The sequence below is a fragment of the Mesoplodon bidens genome (genome assembly GCF_964165515.1).
Source record: "Mesoplodon bidens genome assembly, chromosome: 7".
NCBI classification, from domain to species: Eukaryota; Metazoa; Chordata; class Mammalia; order Artiodactyla; family Ziphiidae; genus Mesoplodon; species Mesoplodon bidens.
In genome coordinates, this window is record NC_138164.1 from 49,939,458 (window position 1) to 49,962,803 (window position 23,346).

The 23,346-nt window shown below is 39.7% G+C and overlaps 1 protein-coding gene across 2 annotated transcripts in view; it reads right to left on the reverse strand.

Annotated features, from left to right (window-relative positions):
- PDE3B (phosphodiesterase 3B) overlaps positions 1-21,154 on the reverse strand; it is a 164,385-nt gene extending 143,231 nt beyond the window's left edge. For both annotated transcript variants that reach the window (XM_081238926.1, XM_081238925.1), the window contains exon 1: positions 20,086-21,154. In XM_081238926.1, coding sequence (XP_081095052.1) covers positions 20,086-21,066 — 981 coding nt within the window. In that variant the 5' untranslated portion in view covers positions 21,067-21,154. The remainder of the gene's footprint in view (positions 1-20,085) is intronic.
- Between the last annotated feature and the right edge of the window lie 2,192 nt (positions 21,155-23,346).

Sequence of the window (23,346 nt, forward strand, 5' to 3'; positions counted from 1 at the left end):
CTTCTCTGTATTTTGTTTATACCCCTTTTATGACACTTTTTTTTCCTTGTACTAGACTCCAAGTTTCTTGATGACAAGGTATGTTTTATTCACCTTTGAATCTCCCAAATCATTAATTTCTTGCCCATAGTAGGCACTGAAAGAATGTTTCAAGAATGGGAAAAAATAACATTAAAAAGATCAAAAGAACAATACTTCATGACATAAGAAAATGACCTAAAACTCAAATTTCAGTTTCTATAAAGATTCAAAAACAGACAAAACTAATCCATTAGGATAAAGGTCAGAATTGTGGACATTTCTGGATGTAGCTATTAACTGGGAGAGAACATGAGGGAGGCAACTAGGGTGCTGAAAATGTTCCTTATTTTGATCTGAGTGGTAATTATATGGTATATACACATGTAAAATTTTGTTCAGCTGTATACCTAACATTTGTTCACTTTATGGCATGTACAGTATATCTCACTAGAAATGAAAAGGAAAAACAAATCTATATTTGGCTGCTCGTGTTGAATCAATATGGCTAACACCTCATTTATCCAGAGATTCTTTATCAAAACAAGCAAAAAAGGTCTCTGCACAGTCAAAATAGATGTTACAAAGTCCATACACTTTAACCGTGAGAAACACTTTCTTTCCATCCTTACTTTTATGGCCAATTCCAATTAGCTTGGTTAACTAGTTTCCTGACCTACTGTTGATAATCAGTAACAAATTGGGAAGGTGGGGAAGATTTCTGTTAAAGACTGATGACTAAGAAATAACAGCTAACAATGAGAAGCAAGCAAAATATCTATTAATGAGCAGGTAAAAATTCAAGATACAAAAATGTCTGAGATCACTTAGTATACGGCAAGGCTTTATAAGGCACTTAGGGCATCATTGTATCATGGCACAGTAAGAGAAACAGTGTTTAAAATGACAGCCCTTACTTATCAGGGAAATAATGAACTATTTTCATCAAGATCTATCAGGAAGCAGAAACAGAGTTAAACATATGAGAAACAGTCATGGCAAAAATGCATTTAAACTAAAAAGGTATTACTTGTAACAAGATAAACCTTGGTTACCGGACATATATGTACTTAGCTTACTGGTGGCGCAGTGGTTGAGAGTCCGCCTGCCGATGCAAGGGACACAGGTTCGTGCCCCGGTCCGGGAGGATCCCACATGCCGTGGAGCAGCTGGGCCCGTGAGCCATGGCCACTGAGCCTGCACGTCCGGAGCCTGTGCTCCGCAACGGGAGAGGCCACAACAGTGAGAGGTCCGCATATCGCAAAAAAAAATAAAAAATAAAAAATCACATTTCTGGAGTTTGCTAAACAATTATGACTAATAATTTACTACCATCTTCCTCCTTGGTAAACTATAAAAATTAGCAGATTTGTATTAAGAAGGTGAAGTTCTCCCTAGAAAAATTTTTAAAGTGCTTCTAAACACTGAAAGTGTTCATTCTATCAACACTGGTTAACTGAGAACCATTCAAACACCTAGGAATTTTTAACCAAATCTTAAGCATTTTTTTGTAAGGCATATCTGAAAAAGTAACATCAAAGTTGTTTTCAGCACTACTGAACCACTACAATGTCACCTCAAATAATCACTGTATGCCACCTCTTTTTGCAAAAGAGGCAATTCCAGCCCACAAGGTCCTACATTAGTCTCCATTCTCCCAGCTTTGAATATTCTTCTAAAACTTCACCTACAAACTCTGTCATTCACTTAAAGCAATCTTCTCCTGTTAGAGAAGATTGCTTCTGGGTTCTGTGATTTCAAGAACATATTCTTGGGCTTCCCTGGTGGCGCAGTGGTTGAGAACCTGCTTGCCAATGCAGGGGACACAGGTTCGAGCCCTGGTCTGGGAAGATCCCACATGCCACGGAGCAACTGGGCCCGTGAGCCACAACTACTGAGCCTGCACGTCTGGAGCCTGTGCTCCGCAACAAGAGAGGCCGCGAAAGTGAGAGGCCCACGCACCGCGATGAAGAGTGGACCCCGCTTGCCACAACTAGAGAAAGCCCTCGCACAGAAACGAAGACCCAACACAGCCAAAAAAAATTTTTTTAATTAATTAATTTAAAAAAAAAGAACGTATTCTTTAGGTATCCCACTCATGTTATTTTCAACGATGGAATTATGAGTAGTATGTAGCAACTAGAAAAAAATGCCATGTTAAGTGGTAAAAAGAACAGTACTTAATGCAATCATTCAATTCAATAAACTATTTGCTATATCCAAGCACGGGAGATACATAAACAAATGAGAAACTATCCCTGTATTTAAAGAACACAAAATAAACACAAATATATTGAATGTTAAGAGTAGATGCACACTGAGAAGGCAGTGACTCAATTTTGTCGAGAGGGAAAAAATGAAAAAAGGTAGAACCTAGCCTCAGTTTTAAAATTAAGTATATTCTATGCAACTATGTAAAAATCTACAGTAGCTAAAACCAGGCCACGCAAACTTTAAAATACCTGTTGCATTAAAGTTGTTAGGATTACAAATGGCTTTTCCTATTTTCATGTTGAAAGGCAATGCCTTTTCCTCAATCCTACAGTTTCCACGAGTTGGAATTTTCCCTAAATTTCTGGACTTTCTCTATCCCCTCACTATTCTCTTAGAAGGGGAATAGTAACTTAACATGATTGGTAAGCATAGCCTAAAGAATTACATAAGCATAACCCTACCTGTTGCTTTTTGCTCTAGGGAGCCTACCTACTAGCTAGAAGTTCTCCAGTGCTCCTCCATGGATGGGCCCTCCTAGCAAGTAGGGAGGATGTTCCTGGCCCTGTCCTTTCTATGACCACGTATGTCTATTTAACTCTGGGCTTCATGATTAGAAAGCAAAACTGCCTGCATATATAAGCCATGTCCTGCAACATGAGTTTTATCAGGAATAAAGGTGGTATTCTGATCTCTCACCTGTCACTCTTTTCTCAGTTTGTTCAGAATTTGGGGAAGGAATGTGGGTTTTATTGAGCCCCTCAGACAACTACAAAATTACAATAATGCTTCCTCATTTAAAATAAAATCTTCACTTTTATCTTATACTAAACACCTGGGTATAATATCCATACATGATTCTTCTTTACAGCCCTCACAGTTCCTAGCAGAACGTTAGCCTTAGCAAAGTTTGCTGAAGGAATGAATTTTCAGATAGTAAAGTTAATTCTATATGGTGCTTAATTTACAACAAAAGAAAACTATAAAATAATAAATATTGGTGTTTACTAATGTATACGTAGGTATTTTCCCCCTAAGGAAAAATATGTCCCCATATATTTGTAAAAATTCACATCCATAATTATTTTTGTCTGCTTTAAACCATTACCAGTTACATAGTGAAAGATCTTCAGGGCACTTTATCTAAAAGGTGGAACGAAGCGTTAAATTGAAGAAGCAGTAAAGCTCGGTGCCTCATAATGGCTGGAGGGTTGGAGGAGTCACTTTTTTAGACACCGTTTCTCTTCCTTCTGTTCCCTCATCTCTTGTTTCCCTCTTATCAGTCCTGGGGTGGGGCTGCATAACTGTCAACATGCTTAGCAGACAGTGAACTATGAAGCAAGAATTATGAGTGAGAGCATTTGTTTGAAGTTCCAGTGTACCTCCAACCCCAAAGTGACAAGCTGGAACAAAAGTTTAAGGGACAGAAAGTTATGGTTGCAGTAGTTGACAAACTCTTCGTCCGCTGGACCAAAGGTTCTTAACCTTTAACTCTGAAACTTCAAAAGATAAGAAGCCCCAATTACCCCTTTTAATCACTTTTGAAGTTGCTTTTTTTTAAAATCATTTCTGTTGCTTTTCCTTTATTCTTTTTTTTGAATTTTATTATATTTATTTTTTTATACAACAGGTTTTTTTTTTTGATGTGGACCATTTTTAAAGTCTTTATTGAATTTGTTACAATATTGTTTCTGTTTTTTATGTTTTGGGGTTTTTTTTTTTTTGGCCACGAGGCATGTGGGATCTTAGCTCCCCAACCAGGAATCGAACCAGCACCCTGCATTGGAAGGCAAAGTCTTAACCACTGGACCACCAGGGAAGTCCCCTTAATCGCTTTTAAACTCATCACTTGCATCTTTTCTTTGTTGTCCTAATACTGAACAATCCGCTGGAAGAATTTCCCCCATATTATCCCTTATGCACAGGCTTTTTGCTCAATACAGGTTGCAAAAGGAGTTTCAGGACAATAAAAAGGGACTTCTTGAAAGATCTAAATTTCAGTTAACCTTACCATTGATTTTTTTTTAAAGGGTTGTTGTGGGTTTTTTTGATAAATTTGTTTATTTTATTTTTGGCTGCGTTGGGTCTTCACTGCTGCTCGCGGTCTTTCTCTAGTTGCAGCGAGTGGGGGCTACTCTTAGTTGCAGTGCGCGGGCTTCTCTTTGTTTTGGTGCACGGGCTCTAGGTACGCGGGCTTCAGTAGTTGTGGCTCGCGGGCTCTAGAGCGCAGGCTCAGTAGCTGTGGCGCATGGGCTTAGTTGCTCCGCAGCATATGGGATACTCCTGGACCAGGGCTCGAACCCATGTCCCCTGCATTGGCAGCAGGATTCTTAACCACTGTGCCACCAGGGAAGCCCACCATTAATTTTAGAGTAATTTGGCATGAAGTACCAAGCAATTCAAGAATGAAAATTTTAACTATAATAACAGCACCAATATTGCATGGCAACCTTACCAGGTGCCAGACACTGTTTCAAGAACTTTACAGGTTATTAACTCATTTAATCCTCACATCAGTGAGACAGATGCTATTTTACCCCCAGTTTACACCTGGGGAAGCTGAGGTACAGAGAAGTTAAACAACTTGCCTAATATCCTGTAAGTGGCGGAGATGCCATTGAAACTCTGAAGCAGTCTGGCTTCATCATTGTGCAACACAGCTTACTGTTAACGAGAATACCAAAGACAGTAGGGAATTGAGACCCATCTCCACCTAGAGTTCTTTCCTTTTCTCAAGGTCAGCATGGAACTATTAAGAGTAAATACAATATTAGATAACCACTGTCAACTCCAAAATATACTATGAGAAATACAAAATAGAAATGTTTGATCATTGTTGCCAGGGAGGTTACATCCCATTTAGAGATAGCAAGTATACACATGAGAAAACATGCATTAATCAATAAAACCAAGCTCTTTGTCATTTCTCCCAAACCAGGTCCTTTCCCCATACTGCCTATGTTGGCTAACGATACCACTAACCTTTCAGACACCCAGACCTGAAATATCTTCAGACCTCTCTTCATATGAAAATATTTATACCTCTCTGTCTCTCCACTCCTAGTATTCTCACTATAGACAGAAGATTCTCACATCATCTCACTATTCTAATTTTTCCTTCCAAGGTAAATGCTATTTTTTTCTAGTTTTAATTCTAGCTTGTTTTCCCCTCACAAATTAGGCACTGTTAGTAATGTTTCAGAACATCAAGGCTACTTAATTTTACCTATATATTTACTATCATTCCTTCTTGATTTAAGTTCTTCCTTCTGCCTAAAGTATGCATACTTTGCTGGTAAAAAACTCTCAGTTTTTGCTGGTCTGAAATGGTTTTAATATGTTCTCTTTCTAGAAAGTTTTGCTGGACATTGGTTTCTACTTTGACAGTTATTTTCCCTCAGCACATGACAAATGACAGTCAACTGTTTTCTGGCTTCCATTCTTCCTATTAATAAGTCACCTTTCAGTGTAACTGCCATTCATTTTTTTGGTAGGTAACTTCTTTTTTCTCTCTGGCTTCTTTTAGAACGTCTCGTGTGTGTGTGTGTGTGTGTGTGTGTGTGTGTGTGTGTGTGTGTGTGTGTGTGTGTGTGTGTGTGTGTGTGTGTGTGTGTGTGTGTGTGTGTGTGTGTGTGTGTGTGTGTGTGTGTGTGTGTGTGTGTGTGTGTGTGTGTGTGTCTGTTCTGAATTTTGCAATGATGGAATCTAAGGGTGGATTTCTTTTTCTTTAATCTGCTTGGGATTCAGTGGGCTTTCTGGATATCAGTTGGTATTTTTCATCAGTTCTGTAAAGTTCTATTTTATAACCATTATCTCCTCAAATATTGCCTGTTTTCCCTTTTATTATTTCCTTTTGGAACTTCAGTTAAATTCATGTTAAACTTTTTTCTTTATTCTCCAACTTTTTCGATCCCTCTTTCTTAACTTCCATCTTTTTCTCTCTGCAAAACATTACGGACAATTTCTTTGGATCTACATTCTGGTTCACAGATTCTGTCTCTCAACTGCTATTTAATATGTGCATCAGGTTTTAAATCTGTGGTTATTTTTTCATCTTTAGAAGTTCTATTTTTCAAATCTGCATGATTATTCTTTTAATTCTCTGTTCCCCAACCATTTTCCCAAGCTTCTATTTCGTTTTTTAAGCATATTAAACATATTTTTTATATCTGATAAATAATAGCTCCAAGCTCTGAAGTCTTTGTGGGTTTCTTTTGCTGTGTACTTTTTTCTGCAGCTTCTCATTCATAGTGTCTTGTTTCTGCGCAAGTTTTGTGGATTTTTGACTATGCACTGCTCAATATCCTTGGAATTTTATCTGTGGGAATCATTTGAGGCCTTAGAGAATTTGAATTTACCTCTATCAGTCACCTGGGACCACTTTACATTTTCACTTGAAGTCCACCTATGTAGCATTAATTTAGATAAAAAACTAAATGAGTACTCTATGATTCCAATTATATGACATTCTGGAAAACACAAAAGTATGGAGAAAGTAAAAAGATCAGTGGTTGCCAAGGGTGGGGATGAGGTAAGGGATGAACATGCAGAGCACAAAGGATTTTTAGGGCAGTGAATACTTTGTATTTATTTTCCATAATGATGGATACATGTCATTATACATTTATCTAAACCCATAAAATGCACAAGATCAAGAGTGAAACATAACGTAAACTATGGACTTTGGGTGATTATGATGTAGGTTCATCAGTCTTAACAAATGTAACAGTCGGGGGGGCGGGTGATGCTGATAATGGAAGAGGCTATGGCCATGTCGGGGGCAAAGTGTATATGGAGAATCTGTACCTTCCTCTCAATTTTGCTATGAACTTTAAACTGCTCTAAAAAATTAAGTCTTATTTTTAAAAAAATTTGACTAAATGAGGACCTAAAGATTCCACACACAAAAAATATTAGAATAGACAAATTCAGGTAAGCTGCAGGATACAAAAACAACACATATAAATCAGTTGCATTTTCAAACACTAACAATGAAATATTAAAAAACGAAACTAAGAAACAATCCCATTTACAATAGCATCAAAAAGAATACTTAGGAATAAACTTAACCAAAGAGGTGAAAGATGTGTACACTGAAAACTACAAAACACTGTTGAAAGAAATTAAAACACAAATAAATAGAAAGACCTGCCATGTTAATGAATTGTAAGACTTACTATTGCTAAGATGTAAATACTACTCAAGGCAATCTATGGATTCAATGTAATTCCTATTAGAATTCCAAAGATGACTCTGCTAAGTGAAACAAGTCAGTCACAAAAGATAAATACAAATGATTCCACTTGTACGAAGTATCTAAAGTAGTCAAATTCATAGAAACAGAATGTAGAATGGCAGTTACCAGGTGCTGGGAGGAGGGGGAATGGAGAGAGTTATTGTTTAATGGGTATGGAGTTTTAGTTTGGGAAGATAAAAAAAGTTCTAGAGTTAGATGGTGGTGATGGTTGCACAACAATATGAATGTACTTAATGCCACTAAACTGTACAGTTAAAAATGGCCAAAATGGTCAATTTTATGTTATTTATATTTTACCAAAATTTAAAACAAACAAACAAAAACTCTATGAGGGCTCTCCTGTGGTTATACATTCCCAGGGAAGATTTATTTTCTCTCTTCCCCAACTCCCTGTGCCAAGGTCAAGACACGCATCCCATCTCCATGGTCACATTTATTTCTCACTTAACCTTACACTGGAAGAGTAGCACTATGGGGTCTCTGCTTTATGCAGTTTTTCTATTAGATTTCTGACTCTGGACAGACCCTAGGTTTTATCTCTTGAGCCTAGCCATACCTAACAGAAGCAAATGTTCATGGTCTCTGAGGATGGTCAGAAACCTTCAAATGAAAGCTGGTTTTAATGTCTGCTTACCTCTCGGGATTCCTACTTAAGGGGAGCAGAATGTGCTACCCCAGAATATGTCACTCCGACATATAGCTTATTTTGAATTAAAGTTTACTTGAGAAACAGCGGTGAAGAATACTCTGACCCTCCTTTGTTCCCCCCCTCCCCAAAAGCAGGAGATAAATCTCCCATGTGAAAGGTACCCATCCCAGTACCAGGAGGGTGGAAGGCATCCTTATCACCAGGGATAGGGAATTTAGGGCCAAGAATGCTTGGCCCTAACAAACCTTGTTACTTCTTCACCAATTCACTACCTCAAGCTCAGACTCCTTTGTCTCGCCAGTTCTTCACAAATTTATTGTTTCTTTGTCTTAAAGTTATAAAAGATTCCTGCTTTGGTTACTTCTTGGAGTCTCACTTTTTTATGGGGCTCCCATATACAAAATTAAATTTGTTTTTCCCCTGTTAATTTGTCTTAAATCAATTTAATTACTAGCCCAAACAAAGACCCTAGAAGGGAAGAAGGGAACATTTTTTTCTCCCCCACACTACTTTCACTTCTTTTTTGGGGGATCTGAAATTTTTCTTACTCAGTGATTCCTTTCAAAAGATACATTCTAAAATGCTTAAACCTGTAGTTTAGTTGTTTCAATTGGGAGAGTTCTTAGGGGCTTGTTATACACTGAAAATGGCATTTAGCATATTATGGTATTTTCTGTGTGCTAGCTGAGTGATGTGGAGCTAGTCAATTCACCTTTCTACCTTAGTTTCCAGCTGCACAACAAGATTTCAATACTTATTTCACAGAGCTGTTGAGACTAGCACATAGCGAGTACTTGGTAAATGTATCTTATAATAATCCCTTTTTTCTAATCCTGGGTTACATTTCTTTATTGCTTATATTATTTTTACCACTGATACTGACATTTCTGATAGAAAATTTAAGCATCTTTTTTGGTTGTTAGTATTGACTGGGGACTGAAGGTAAACAGTTTGCCTGATTGGACTCAGTATATTTTCTGTGACTTTATAGTCTCTCAGTTGATAAGAAGTATTCTTATTCCAAACATATTTACAGTAAGGTGGAGATTATGTTGGAATAACTTTGAAAAATTCTTTCTAAGGTCATAGAAGTAAAATTTTTTAATTAATTTTTTTATACATTTTATATCAGTAAGAAACTTTTTTTGAAGATTAAAGCTCAATTGTTATATACTTTCTGAAGGCTTTCTGACTCTCCTCCTGGAGAGAGTTAGCTGTTCCTTCCCTAAAGCTCCCATGTACCTTATGTATACCTCTGCTATATCACTTACCACACTGAATTGTAATTATTTATTTATATTTTTTTATCTCAATTAGAGTGTGATCTCCTTGCAATACAGACCCTGTGACTATCGTCTTAGTATCTCTCTAGGGGCTGGCACATATAAATGGCAATTTGTAAGTATATATTAACGCTGATCAAATTTTTCATTACATTCTTACACTGACTCTTTAAACATATGACATGTGCTCTCTCTCATGCATCCTTTTTCTGTCCCTCTGATAAGTAATTCCATCCAGTTTGTAAAGTTCTCCTCTCCATACACTTACCCACAAACTGTGGGTGAGGGGGTTGAAAAAAACACCAGGAAAGTGAGATTTTTTAATACTCTGTCCAGTTACTGACGGGTCAATAAGATAAAAAGTCAATAAGGACACAGAAGGTATGAAAAGGACATTTTACACCTTTTATCTACCAGACAGCTAACAAAACTGATGTATTTTTTCAAGCAAACAGAACACTTATGAAAACTGATCATATGTTAGGCCACATTCTTTGCCCAAAGGCACTGAAGTCAGAAATCAACAACAATAACTGGAAAACCTGCATATGATTAGAATTTTTTTTTCTAAACAACTGTCAGTCAAAAGGGAAATCAAAATGAAAATTAGAAAATTCTTCAGACTGCACAGTAACCATACTCTACATCCAAACTTGTGACATTCAACTAAAGCAACATTTAGAGAGAAATGTATAATCTTAAACGCATATGCTGGAAAAGCTCAAAGTTAATGGGCATAGCATCTCAATTACAAAGTTAAAAAAAGGAACAAGAGGGAACTCCCTGGCAGTCCAGTGGTTAGGACTCTGAGCTCTCACTGCCAAGCGCCAGGGTTCAATCCTTGGTCAGGGAACTAAGAACTAAGATTCCCACAAGCCGTGTGGCATGGCCAAAAAAAAAAATAGGGAACAAGAAAATAGACTCAAAAAAAAAAAAAAGAAGAAAATAAACTCAAAGAAAGAAAAAAAGAAATAATAAAAGAGCTGATATAAATAAAATAGGAAACAAGTACCAACTTATGGTTACCAAGGGGGAAGGGTGGAAAAATTGGGAAATTGGGATTGATATATACACACTACTATATATAAAATAGATAACTAATAAGAACCTACTGTATAGCACAGAGAACTCTACCCAACACTCTGTAATGACCTATATGGGAAAAGAATCTAAAAAAGAGTGGATATATGTATAACTGATTCACTTTGCTGTACAGCAGAAATTAACACAACATTGTAATTCAACTATACTCCAATAAAAATTAACATATAAAAAAAAAGAAAACAAGTACCAATCCAAAAAGCTGGTTTTTTGAAGAGATTAAAAAACAAATAAACTGGGACTTCCCTGGTGGTCCAGTGGTTAAGACTCCACATTTCCAATGCAGGGGGCGCTGGTTCCATCCCTGATCAGGGAACTACGATCCCGAATGCCACGTGGCGTGATCAGAAAAACCCAAAAAACAAAAAAACAAACTTCTAGCCAGGTTGATTAAGAAACAAAGAAAAATGATACAAATGATGGTAGGAATGAAAAAGAAGACAAAAATGCAGATGCTGAACAAATTAAATAAATAGATAATAAAAAAGATATTACAGATAATAAAAAGATATTACAAAGAAAATAAATTTGAAAAGTTATACTAAATAAATTTATAGAAAAATGCAACTTAAAATTTTCAATCAAAATCAAATTCTCCTCTAAATTGTTCAAAAGATTTAATGCAATGGCAATCAAAATTCCAATATGAATTTCTGTAGAACTTGACAAACTTATTCTAAAATTTATATTAAAGAGCAAAGGTCCAAAAATAACTGACAAACTCTTGAAGAAAAACAGTAAGATGAGGAGACTTACTGTATATTGTCTCATTATAAAGCTATTATAATTACAACGGTGTAGCATTAACACAGGGCACATAAACTTATCAGTGAAGCATGACAGAGAAGCCAGATACAGATTCACACACACCCTGAAATTTCACATTTGACAGAGGCAGCACTGCTGATAAATGGAGAATAAACTTTTCAGTGAATTGTGCTGACATAACTGGATACACATACGGGTAAAAAATGAGATTCAATCTCTGTATCACATTATACATGGAAATCAATTCTAGGTGGATAAAAACCATTTGAAAGGCAAAACTTTAAAACTCTGAAAAGATAATATAAGAGTTTATTTTATGACTTCCAATAGGGAAGAGTTTTATAAACAAGACATGGAGAGTCTCACACCATTAAAGGAAAAGATTGGTAAATTTGATAATATTAAAATTAAGAATCTCAGTTATCAAAAGACACCACGAAAACTGGAAGAAGATATTTGCAACCCAAATAACCAATAAAGGATTAATGTCCAAAATATATAAAGAACTCATGAACCAAGAAAAAACCACTGAATTTTTAATTTTACTTTTGATGTGGACCATTTTTAAAGTCTTTATTGAATTTGTTACAATATTGCTTCTGTTTAATGTCTTTGGTTTTTTGGCCATGAGTTATGTGGATCTTAGTTCCCCGACCAGGGATGGAGCCTGCACCCCCTGCATTGGAAGTATTAACCACTGGACCGCCAGGGAAGTCCCCAAACCACTGAATTTTTGTTTGTTTGTTTGTTTTGCGGTACGCGGGCCTCTCACTGTTGCGGCCTCTCCCTTGCGGAGCACAGGCTCCAGACACGAAGGCTCCACGGCATGTGGGATCTTCCCGGACCGGGGCACAAACCCGTGTCCCCTTGCACCGGCAGGTGGACTCTCAACCACTGCGCCACCAGGGAAGCCCTATCTTTTGCCTTTTATAAATTCAGTGGTGGGCTTCCCACGTGCCGCGGAGCGGCTGGGCCCGTGAGCCATGGCCGCTGAGCCTGAGCGTCCGGAGCCTGTGCTCCGCAACGGGAGAGGCCACAACAGTGAGAGGTCCGCCTACCGCAAAAAAAAAAAAGGCAAAAGACATGAACAGGTAATCCCTGAATAAGAAATGCAATCCATAAACATAAACAATATTCAGCCTCATTAGTAATTAGAAAACTGCAAATTAAAATCACAAAGAAATACATTTCACACTCACTGGACTAACAAAAATTAAAGTTATTAAATAGGAATCATTGGTTCAAGGGCATTCTTATTCACTGCTAGCAGAATATAAATTGTGCAACCATTCTGGAAAACAACTCAACTTCCCAGAGTGTCTCAGTTTTCTACTGCTAATTGTATGGGTTAAAGTGTGTCCCTCAAAAAAAGATATATTGAAGTCCTAACCCTCAATACCTTAGAATGTGACTTCGTTTGGAAATTAGGTCTTTACAGAGGTAATTAGATTAAAATGAGGTGATTAGGGTAGGCACTAGTCCAATATGACTGGGGTATTTATAAAAAGGGTAAATTGAGACACAAAGACAGGCACAGAGAGAAGACTATATGAAGGGACATGGAGAGAGTGCCATGTGAAGATGAAGGCAGAGATGGGATGACACATCTAAAAGCCAAAAAATGCCAAAGATTGCCAGCAAACCACCAGAAGCTAGGAGACAGGCATGGAACAGATTCCCCCTCAGAGTCCTCAGAAGGAACCAACCCTGCGGACAGTCTGATCCGGACTTGTAGACTCCAGCACTGTGAGACAATAAATTTCTGCTGTTTAAGCCACCCAATTTGTAGTACTTTGTCACAGCAACCCATGTCAACTGTTATAGCAGTTAATGCAAACTGATACATTCCTGTAACAAATTACCACAAACTCAGTCACATAAAACAACACACATTTAACATCTTACAGTTCTGTGGGTCCGAAGTCTGACAAAGGTCTCACTGAGCTAAAATCAAGGTATTGGAAGGGCTTTGTTACTTTCAAGGACTATAAGGAAAAATGCATTTCCTTGTCTCTTCCAGCTTCTAGAGGCTGCCTGCTTTCATTGGCTCCTGGCCTTCTCCCATTGTGAAAGCCAAAGGTGGACTGAATGAGTCTTTCTCACATTATATTACTCTAATCCTACTTCCATTATCACTTCTCCTTCTCTGATCTCTTCTGTCTCCCTCTTCCACTTTTTAAAGACCCTGTGACACTGGGTCTACTTAGATAATCCTGGATACCTGGATAATCTCCCCATCTCAAGGTCCTTAACTTAATCCCACCTGCAAAGTCTCTTTTGCCAGCAGGGTAACATACCCACAAATTCCAGGAATTAGAACATGGACATCTTTACGGTAACATTATTCTGCCTATCATACACAGTAAAGTTGAATATGAGCATACCTTGCAGCTCAGCAATTCTACACCTAGATGTGTGCATGCCCCTATAGGAGACATTTACAAAAAATTTCATAGCAGCATTGTGCTTAATAGCAAAAAACTGAAAACCACCCACAGGTCCATGAACAGTGGAATGGATAAATTTTATTATGTTCATACAATGAAACACTATACAGCATTGAAAAAAAATGAACCACATTTATCCACATCAACATGAATGAATCTCAAACGTCAAGAAAAAAAAAAGTTACAGGGCTTCCCTGCTGGCGCAGTGGTTGAGAATCTGCCTGCTAATGCAGGGGACATGGGTTCGAGCCCTGGTCTGGGAGGATCCCATATGCCGCGGAGCAACTAGGCCCGTGAGCCACAACTACTGAGCCTGCGCGTCTTAAGCCTGTGCTCCGCAACAAGAGAGGCCGCGATAGTGAGAGGCCCGCGCACCGCGATGAAGAGTGGCCCCCGCTTGCCACAACTAGAGAAAGCCCTCGCACAGAAACGAAGACCCAATGCAACAAAAATAAATAAATAAATAAATAAATAAACTCCTACCCCCAACATCTTAAAAAAAAAAAAAAGTTACAGAAGAATTCATACAGCATGATTCTATTTACTTAAAGTTCAAAAGCAGACAATACTGACAACATATTATTTAGGTTACTTAGTAATATGTTCAGGGGAGTCATAACGATAAGCAAGGGAATGAACAGCCAAAAAAAAAATCAAGATAGATGTGTTGTCTCTGGGGCAGAGAGAAGGGGATGCAAAAGAGGTTATACAAAGGAAATGAGTGGTATGTACTTGACATTTTTCTTTTTTTGTTTTATTTTCTTCCTTAAATCATATAAAATATACATATGTACAGTCTTTTATGTATGGCATTTCTCATTAACAAATTTAAATGCCAACTAAATAAATTTAAAATATACTGAAAGCAAGTTGTACGAAATGTAAGGAAGCAGTCAAACAATGTACTCTATCCATGGAGGAGGGAAAAGTCTATAAAGATAAGATAACATTCCAGGTCAATCAATACTGGAGAAAAAGTTCTAGGTTGTAAAAGAAAAAGTGGGAAACACACTCCTCTTCCCCAAGTTCTAAGAACAGGTTTCTAACAATCTCTTAAATAAACATTAATCAGTTTGTAAATAATAAGGTGAACAATTATAAACTATTATAATAAACTTAATAATAAAAATATAATAAAATAAATATTATAAATATATAATTAAACAAATAAATATAAAAAATAATTATAATTATTATAAACTATAATTATAATTGTTTATACACAACTATATACAGTTATAAACTGTCAGGAACTACCCACAGACAGAACCCAGCTCTTCTAAGGTTTTGCTTGGCTAACACGGTTGTTCAGTTTGTTTTATTTAAACTGAAAGCCCTCAGGCAAAGTAGGCAACAGTTCACTTCCATTCTTCCTTACCTCCCCTCCTTCCCCCACGTATAACATAAATAGGCTATGTGGCTGGCCTCTTAAGGCACCTGAGTTTCAGACCAGCTGCATCCTGACAAGTTACCCTGAAATAATTATATCAGGTACCAAGTTTATCTTCAAGGTCATCATGAACTATGTGATTTCAAGAGTACCTCCTACCTCTCACTTCCCCTCTCTCCCACCACCACCCTCAACCGCTTTCACTCAGGGACATTGTTTATCACATAATTAGAGATAGCTGGCAAATTAAGAACAGCTTTGGAAAACTATGACTACAGGTGCATATGCTCTTAACGGAAAGTACAGGTGACTAGGAGTCAAGACCTAGGTTCTAGTCCCTGTATCCCAAAACCTCGTGGCATAACCTAGAGACAATATTCTTCTCTCTCTGGAGTTGAATTTTTTTCCTTTCTATAAAATGAGCAGATTTCAATTAGATAAACTCCAAATCTCTTCTATTTCTTCTATATCTATACAAACATATTTATGTTGAAATTAACTTTTTCAGCAAGTATAGATTCTTCCTGCTTTGGGTGGGGTATAAGAAGGCAGGAGAATGCGCTAGGGAAACAGGCTGACTTGGTAACTGAAAGGGAAGAAGGAAAGAGAATCAGAGAAGTGTCTGCCACTGAGGAGGATTTAAAAATCAGAGGACAATGAAAACAAACATCACTAAACTATACTAAAACCAAAGTTTTACTTATAGTTGGCCCTATTTACCTTCCACTCACTGTGGGAAAACAAACTATGGAGATGTTACTATTTCATGTGGTATAATGAAAATATTCTATCACACATCACATCACTGCTTGACACGATTTGTCAACTTTTATTTTTAAACCCGGCCAACTCTGCTAGGATGGAGTTTTGTCTCAGCTTATACATTAGTCTGAGTATCACTGTAGTGTCTAAACACTTCTTAATCTTATATGTTTCTTAAAGGAGATTTCAAACAGTGTGAATGGTAAAATCAAAAGAAAAAAGTCTACACGTCAGTAACAATAAGCAGTCCTCAAATAGCTAGAGCGGTGGATGGATGTGGGGAGGTGTTCCATAACTCCTAACGGCTTTCAAAAACAACAAAATAAGGCTAAGAGCAGGTTATTAAGACTTTGCAAGCAAGGGTCAAGGGCATGAACTTTATTTTGTGGACAATGAAAAGCCGTAAGAGATTTTTAAAACAGAGCGAGTGATTTGATCAAATCTGTGTTTTTGAAAGATAACTCTGATGGCAAGGGTACATACAATATTTACAAAATAAAGCATAAAAATATTACGTAGGCTGATGTTTCACTACAAAATATTAACATGAAATTAGAATAAAACACTCACTAAATTTCACAAATTCCACAGTATTCTTTAAAAAATTCATGGTGGGTTATGCCTTGCAGATTCCTTAGGGGAATAAATAATCACTTAAACTTTAAAATCTTTTTTAAAAGGCTTCATACTACATGCGTATCCTTTTTTAAACAAAATTAACACTTTAAATAATATTTATGGGCTTTAAGGCCACAGAATTTTTAAATATTTACCTAACCATTTAGAAAGCACTCAGCATTTTAGGTATAGAAAAATATCTCACACACAGACTTATGCCTTTCAAAACCTTATATTTACCTAGCCTATCACACACGAAATAATCTGGTGGACAGCCGAAATTTGCATTGTAGAATGTATAATTAAAATGACATAGAAATGTAGCTTGTTAAATTCAGGCCAAAGCATCTTATGTAGATGTAAAAAAATTTTTTTTTTTACTTCCTATTAGTCTCAGCTGATTCTTCACAAATATACTACAAACTTAGTGCTTCTTTCCATTAACCCACCAAGGTAGAACACAGTCAGCAGTAACTAAACTTTAAACCTAATTGTGAAAAAATCATATGTTTTACAAACATATGCCACTATTTTTCAATACAGTATCTAACATAACATCCCAAATGTTAAAAATTACTTTGAATCTACTCTCACACAATTAAAAACATTTATATTAATATGAGTTTTCAATTGTTTTTCAAAGATGTTAATAAAACCGTTTAAATTCTTAAGGAAATGAAAGCGTAATAATTTTATCAATCCACAAATGAAAGTCCACATATACGTGTTAAAAGTTCTTTCTCTTCAAATAATACAGAATTTTTGTTCAAACTTTCCAATGATCACACCTTGGAAAATATAGGCTAGCAATATCAACATTAAACATTTAAGTAAAACTTTGAGATCTATTAACTTTTGAAGTTTTAGTCATACATTTATTTATACCTTACAGAAAGTGTAAACTAACTAAAACAAATGAATTCTAGAATTGGAAGGTGGTATAGAATTCACCTCCTGGATCCCCTGATTTGACAGGATACTCAGACTCAGAAAGGCTCACCAACTTTTCCAATATGACGGCAGGGCTAAGACTTTACCCTTGAACCTCTATGAATCCAGGAGACTCTCCCCAATATCAGCTTCTACCCAAAACCGTTTGTCTCCCTTCACTTTCTGAAACAAGAGAGTGACTTTACAATTAACACATACAAAGTTTAGCACTTTGAAAATTAGAAAATCTCTCGATCTTTTACTTCCGTAAAAGTATTGGTTTTGGGCTTCCCTGGTGGCGCAGTGGTTGAGAGTCCGCCTGCCGATGCAGGGGACACGGGTTCGTGCCCCTATCCCGGAAGATCCCACGTGCCGCAGGAGCGGCTGGGCCCGCGAGCCATGGCCGCGGAGCCTGTGTGTCCGGAGCCTGTGCTCCGCGACGGGAGGGGCCACAGCAGTGAGAGGCCCGCGTACAGCAAAAAAAAAAAAAAAAAAAAAAAAAAAAAAAAAAAAAAAAAAAGTATTGGTTTCCACTTAATTTCTTTCACATAACATACCTCCAAACAAAACCACAGATCCACTGTTAAACTTCAGGAAAAAGCATAAGTAAAAATTTTTATTACAGTCTCTGCCAAGCTAAAAATATCTAGTAGTTTCTAGTACTGCTGAAAGAGTAGTATGTTATGACACTGAACATTAACCATGTATAAACCCTTGAACTATCAGCATATATTTAAGACCCCCTCTACCAAGAAAATGTTCCTATTCATAGTGGAATGTGAATAAGGGTTTTCTGCACTAATAAAATATGCCCTTTTTAAAAGCACAAATTTTAAAAGCACAATATTTTCCTCTAATACAAATAATAATGCTACCTAGCATAACAATGCCGCACCCAGTTAACGGTTGAAAAAAGGTTGCTGTGACGGAAAGAGCACCAGACCAGGATCAAGTAGACCAGGAATTTTCAATTTATAAGATAACACCCATAATTCACTAGGCCAACATATTGCAATTAAGTTACGTTAAACTGTAACGCTGCTAAGCTCAGGAAAATTGTTTACAAATGTGATGAAACTGTGCTAAAACACTTTCCTGGTGTTAAAAAATACAATATATTTGCAAATAGTCAAATGTCAAACGCTATTCCAGTCTATGAAAATAGCTGATATGACTCTGCTCTACAGTGAATCTTCTCCTGACAATTTTTCTCTTGATACACATTATTCTGAGCATTGTCTACTATCACTGGCAGTAAACTGAGAAAACAAAAGCCATGATATTTTTTGAACAATTTTTTTCAAGCATTTGGCCAAATAACTACAGACCACAAAGCAGCCTCTGAAAACACTTTTCAGGGAGCAAGGTGTTGTCTCTTTGAGCACTACGGATAGTGTAATAGCTTGTAGACTATATTGAAGAGCAAAGAGCATCAGATGTAGTAAGAATAAGAAACTCCTGTTTCAAATATATTGGGTCCCTGGTGTAAAGCATATCACTAATCAAAAAGATTGAAAACCAATAGTATAGACTCCTACTCTCCTACTTAAGGAAAACCTCTACATTCATCCTTTTAGTTGCTTAGAAGACATCACTGAAAACTGAAAACTCTAGGTTCAAATCCCAGCACTGCCACTTACTAGATGTGTGAAGTTGGGTAATCTCTATAAGCCTCAATTTGCTCATCTCTAACTTGAGGTTAATGTCACCTACCACACAGAGTCCTTGTGAGGGTTTAAGACAATATAAGTATTTCGCACTTAGTAAATGCTCTGTGAACAGTAGCTATACTTGGTGAGTTTCTTAGTGATGTAGAACAGGTAAGATTTCCCTAGGCTATACAAAAATAGAAACTCTTTCCCTAATGATGATTTCCATTCCTTTAAAACACAAAAGCATATAAACCTACAGGAAAAGAAACTGTACAAATGCTTTTGGCATATTTCCAAACATTACTAAGTTTAAAGGTTAAATTGTTACAACATTCTCCTAATTATGCAACAAACACACAGGACCATGAGTTAGTCTGTAAAAGATTGTATTAGCCTACACTGCTGAAATTTAGGGTGGAGGGTGGGGGAGAAATCTCTTATAATTATCCCCAACAGTCTTTTCATCTAAATTAACAAGTCTCTGTTCCAAAACTCATCACTGTTTTCTTTTTATTATGAGATCTCAGATTTGTCCTCTCAATTATCAAGAATAATGAAACCACACTGATTAAAATTCATATATATATATTCCCACTCATTCTAATGGCTGTACGCTATCTTTGGGGAGACATCACCATTATAACAGCAACAGATAAATGTCACCAAAAAGCTACACATCAGACTATGCCAAAGTGGGAGTAGTCAATCTATTATACTTCAAATAATTCACTTCATTCTTCTGTGAACGCATCTACTACATTAACAAACTCTTTAAAAAGTGCAATATGCTTAGTCTGCTATTTCATTTCTATTCAAAGATAAATGGCACTTATGCATTTTTTAAAGCTTCCTGTATTTTAGGAATTCTTTTCAGAATAAAAGTTGTCTTTTTTTCACCATGGAAGTAAACATGCTTTCAAACACGCTAATTCAACTCGGGAACTGAAGCGATAAAACCGCCCTCCCTTCCTTACCAAACTTTGCTTTCTGGTAACATACCTGTTCTCTCGAAATGCAAGGCAATGAAGGTCTCCTGAACATTTTGCAACTGCCATAGTAACTGGCTGAATTTTCTCCGAACGACACGCAGCTGGACCTCCTCCGGGGTCTGATCACAGGCACTTTTTCCTCCGCGGTACTGGACAACCGAGGATGATGGGGAGCTTCCCTGATTTGGAAGAAGTGATCCAGCCCCAGGGCCAGCAGGCAGCCGACGCCCCCCACCAGGCAGGACAGCAGCGGCCGGAGGGCTGGAGGCAGCGCCCCGAGGCTGGTGAAGGACACCCACCAGACGAAGCCGGAGAAGAGCAGCACCAGGATGCTGTGCCGGAGCCTCCCCGGCTGCGCGAGCGTCAGCAAGCCCACGCAGCTCAGCACCAAGAACAGCCTGCCGGCCACCGCCGGGGGCGTGTGCGGGGCCCGGGCCCCGGCGTCTCCGTCCCCCCAAGACCAAGACCCCCACTGCCCTACCAAGAAGTCCCCCAGGTAACAGCAGGCGGGCAGCGCCAGCAGCCACCAGGAGCCGCCACCGCTCCGGCCCGGCCCGGGGTCCCGCTTGGTCCGGGTCAGGAAGCAGGTGAGGAAGAAGAAGGCACAGGCGATGCTGAAGAGGGGGCTGAGGCTGTGCGAGCAGACGCTCAGCAGGGTCCGCAGCCGGGCGGCCCCGACAGCCCAGCTCTCGGGCCCCGAGCCGAGCAGCAGGGCGAGGACAAAGGCGGCCAGGGCGCCCAACGAGAGGCGCGCCCGGGAGAAGGGAGAGCCGCGCCGCGGCTGCTGGGGGGAAGCCGGCGGCGGCGGCAGCAACAGCTCCACGTTGCAGAAGCGGCAGAGGTGGAAGAAGAAGCCGCGCGGGGGGTCCTGCCGCAGGGGGCTCACGCAGCCCTTCACGTAGCCGTTCCTCAGACTCTCGAGGGGCGAGCCGGCCCCGTCCGGCGGCTGCGGGTACCGCATGGCTTTGGCGTCTCGCTCGTCCCTCCTCATGGCCGGGACGCGGGGTGGCCGCAGGGACTCGGCTCGGACCGCAGCGGCAGCTCGCGCTCCTTCCCGCCTGGCCCCCGCGCTCGAGGAGCCCCCCGACTCGGCAGCGCGTCAGGGCTGCGCCCGCCGCCGTGGCCCAGGGTCCCCGCCGCGCGGGCGGAGGAGCGGCGGGGTCCGCGACATGCTGGCTGAGGAGAGGGGCGGAAGGGGCTTCTGCCTGGGACCGCTGCGGCAGGACCCCCTCCTTTTCCCTCAGGCACTTCTCGGGACTGGAGCCTCGGTGTCGCCTCCCAGCTCCCGCGGGCTGCAACAGTTACCTCACGGCTTTAGCCTAGTCCGTTGGGCGCGCGATCTGCTGGCGGGCGCTCCTCCCCCCGCGGCTGCCCGGGCCGGGCGCGCGCCCCGCCCGCCGCCAGCCGCCCGCGCGCGCCCGCGCGCGCCCCGGCCAGTCCCGCCGCCACCCGCTCCGCGGTTCGCACTGCCGGCCGCCCGCCAGCCGGGAAGCGAGCTGGGGACCCCAGCCGACTAAGCGTCCCCAGACTGGGGAGAGCGCGGCCGCGGCCGCCCGAAGACTTGCCCAGGCTGGGAGAGACGGGAGGGGACCTTTTCGGATGGAAGGGGGCAAGCCCGCCATCCTGGGACCCCAGGCGCGCAGGTTCCCTTTGGGGTAAGTCACGGACCCCAGGCAGGCTCACCACCGGGGCGTAGGGAAAGAGGATGTTTACGGTTCCCAAGGGGAGTGTCTAGTAGAAAAACCGAGTTGGGGGGGGAGGCGGCGGGTCCTGCCTCTACCCTCATCCCAGTTTAGTGTGGACCCTTGGACTGTCCGAGCCGAGCTGTGACCTGGTAAAGGGCCAGCCACCACCAAGGTCATGGGGAAGAAACCTTGATCACTGTGGCTAGGTCTGACCTCAACAGCAACGTGGATTCTTGGGCCACGCAGCAGGCCCTTGCAGTGGCTTTTAGGGAGGAGCATGCACGTGGAGCGCTCTCTGGGAGCATCCTAGTAGATACTACCGAGATTGTCTTCCTCAAGAACCATCTTCATAGGGGAGGAACTACCGTTCCATACTCCCTGCGTCTTTGCCAAACATACGCACTGGGGTTGATATCTGCATCCGTCTCAAGGAGCATAGAAAATCTGCTGTCGAAAAGTTATTTCCCCATGGAAGGCTTTTTCACTGTAACTACATGTTCTAGAGATGGGGAATGGGCGGATTAGGAGTTCTCTCCAAAACCATTGCCCAGTTTGGATCAGTTGGCCATGAAAGAAGCCAAGTAAGATGCTATCTGTGAATTACTGGTGAAACTAGCTACGTGTGGGAAACACTGACTTGAAAGCGGGAAGAACTTTGCTGTACCGAAGGGACTGCTCTGGAATCTAACCAATCATAACGCCTTAGAGAGTGAACTGTGTTTCCCTCCACCAAAACTCTCCCTTCAGCCTCATGACAGAACTTCATTTCTCAAAGAGCTAATTCCACATTTTTCCAGGGAGATCTGAAACCTTACTCTGTGGTAAATCCCACAAACAGGCCCATTTTTCACCAATTAATCTTTGCCCACAGCCATGACCTGAAACAGACCATTTTCATATATGGTCATAGTTCACAATGCATAGCAGAAATCACAGAGAAATTAGCACAGAATTTGACCAAGATGAAAAAAGACCAGAATTCCCTTTCCTTGTCTGCCTCTTGGGTAAAGGAAAAAATATTTAATAGAGTTTTCAGGTTGATTAGTCAAATGCTTGCCCTAAAATATAAAAATCCAAGGGATCTTTTTTCCACCATGACAATTGAAAATTGTTTAAAAAATCTCATTTCAACAGAACTCAGCAAATACATTTTAAAATGTATTTTAAAATAAACAGAACTCATCATTACCAATCAAAGATTAAAACAGGAAACTTGATGGATACATTTTGAGCTTGTACAGAATGGCATGACAAGCTAGTATCAGCATCACTGAAATGCCCATTATAAATTCTCATAGGAAATAATAAATTGCTTTGAAAATCAGAACAAATTCAGATTAAAGTTGTTGTTAATAAATAAATAAATAAAGTTGTCATTGTTTTAAAAGCTTGGGTTGTCATCTGAGATAGCATAGGCATGGTAATGGAAATAGTAGTGGACTAGAAATCCATTTCATTGTTTCTAGTCCTGGCCCAACCATTCATGTCCAGCATTAAGCAAGTCACATAACTTTTACAGGCCTCAGTGTTCTCAATTGTAAAATGAAGCAATTTAATTTTGATGATCTTAAAATCCCTTCCAGTCT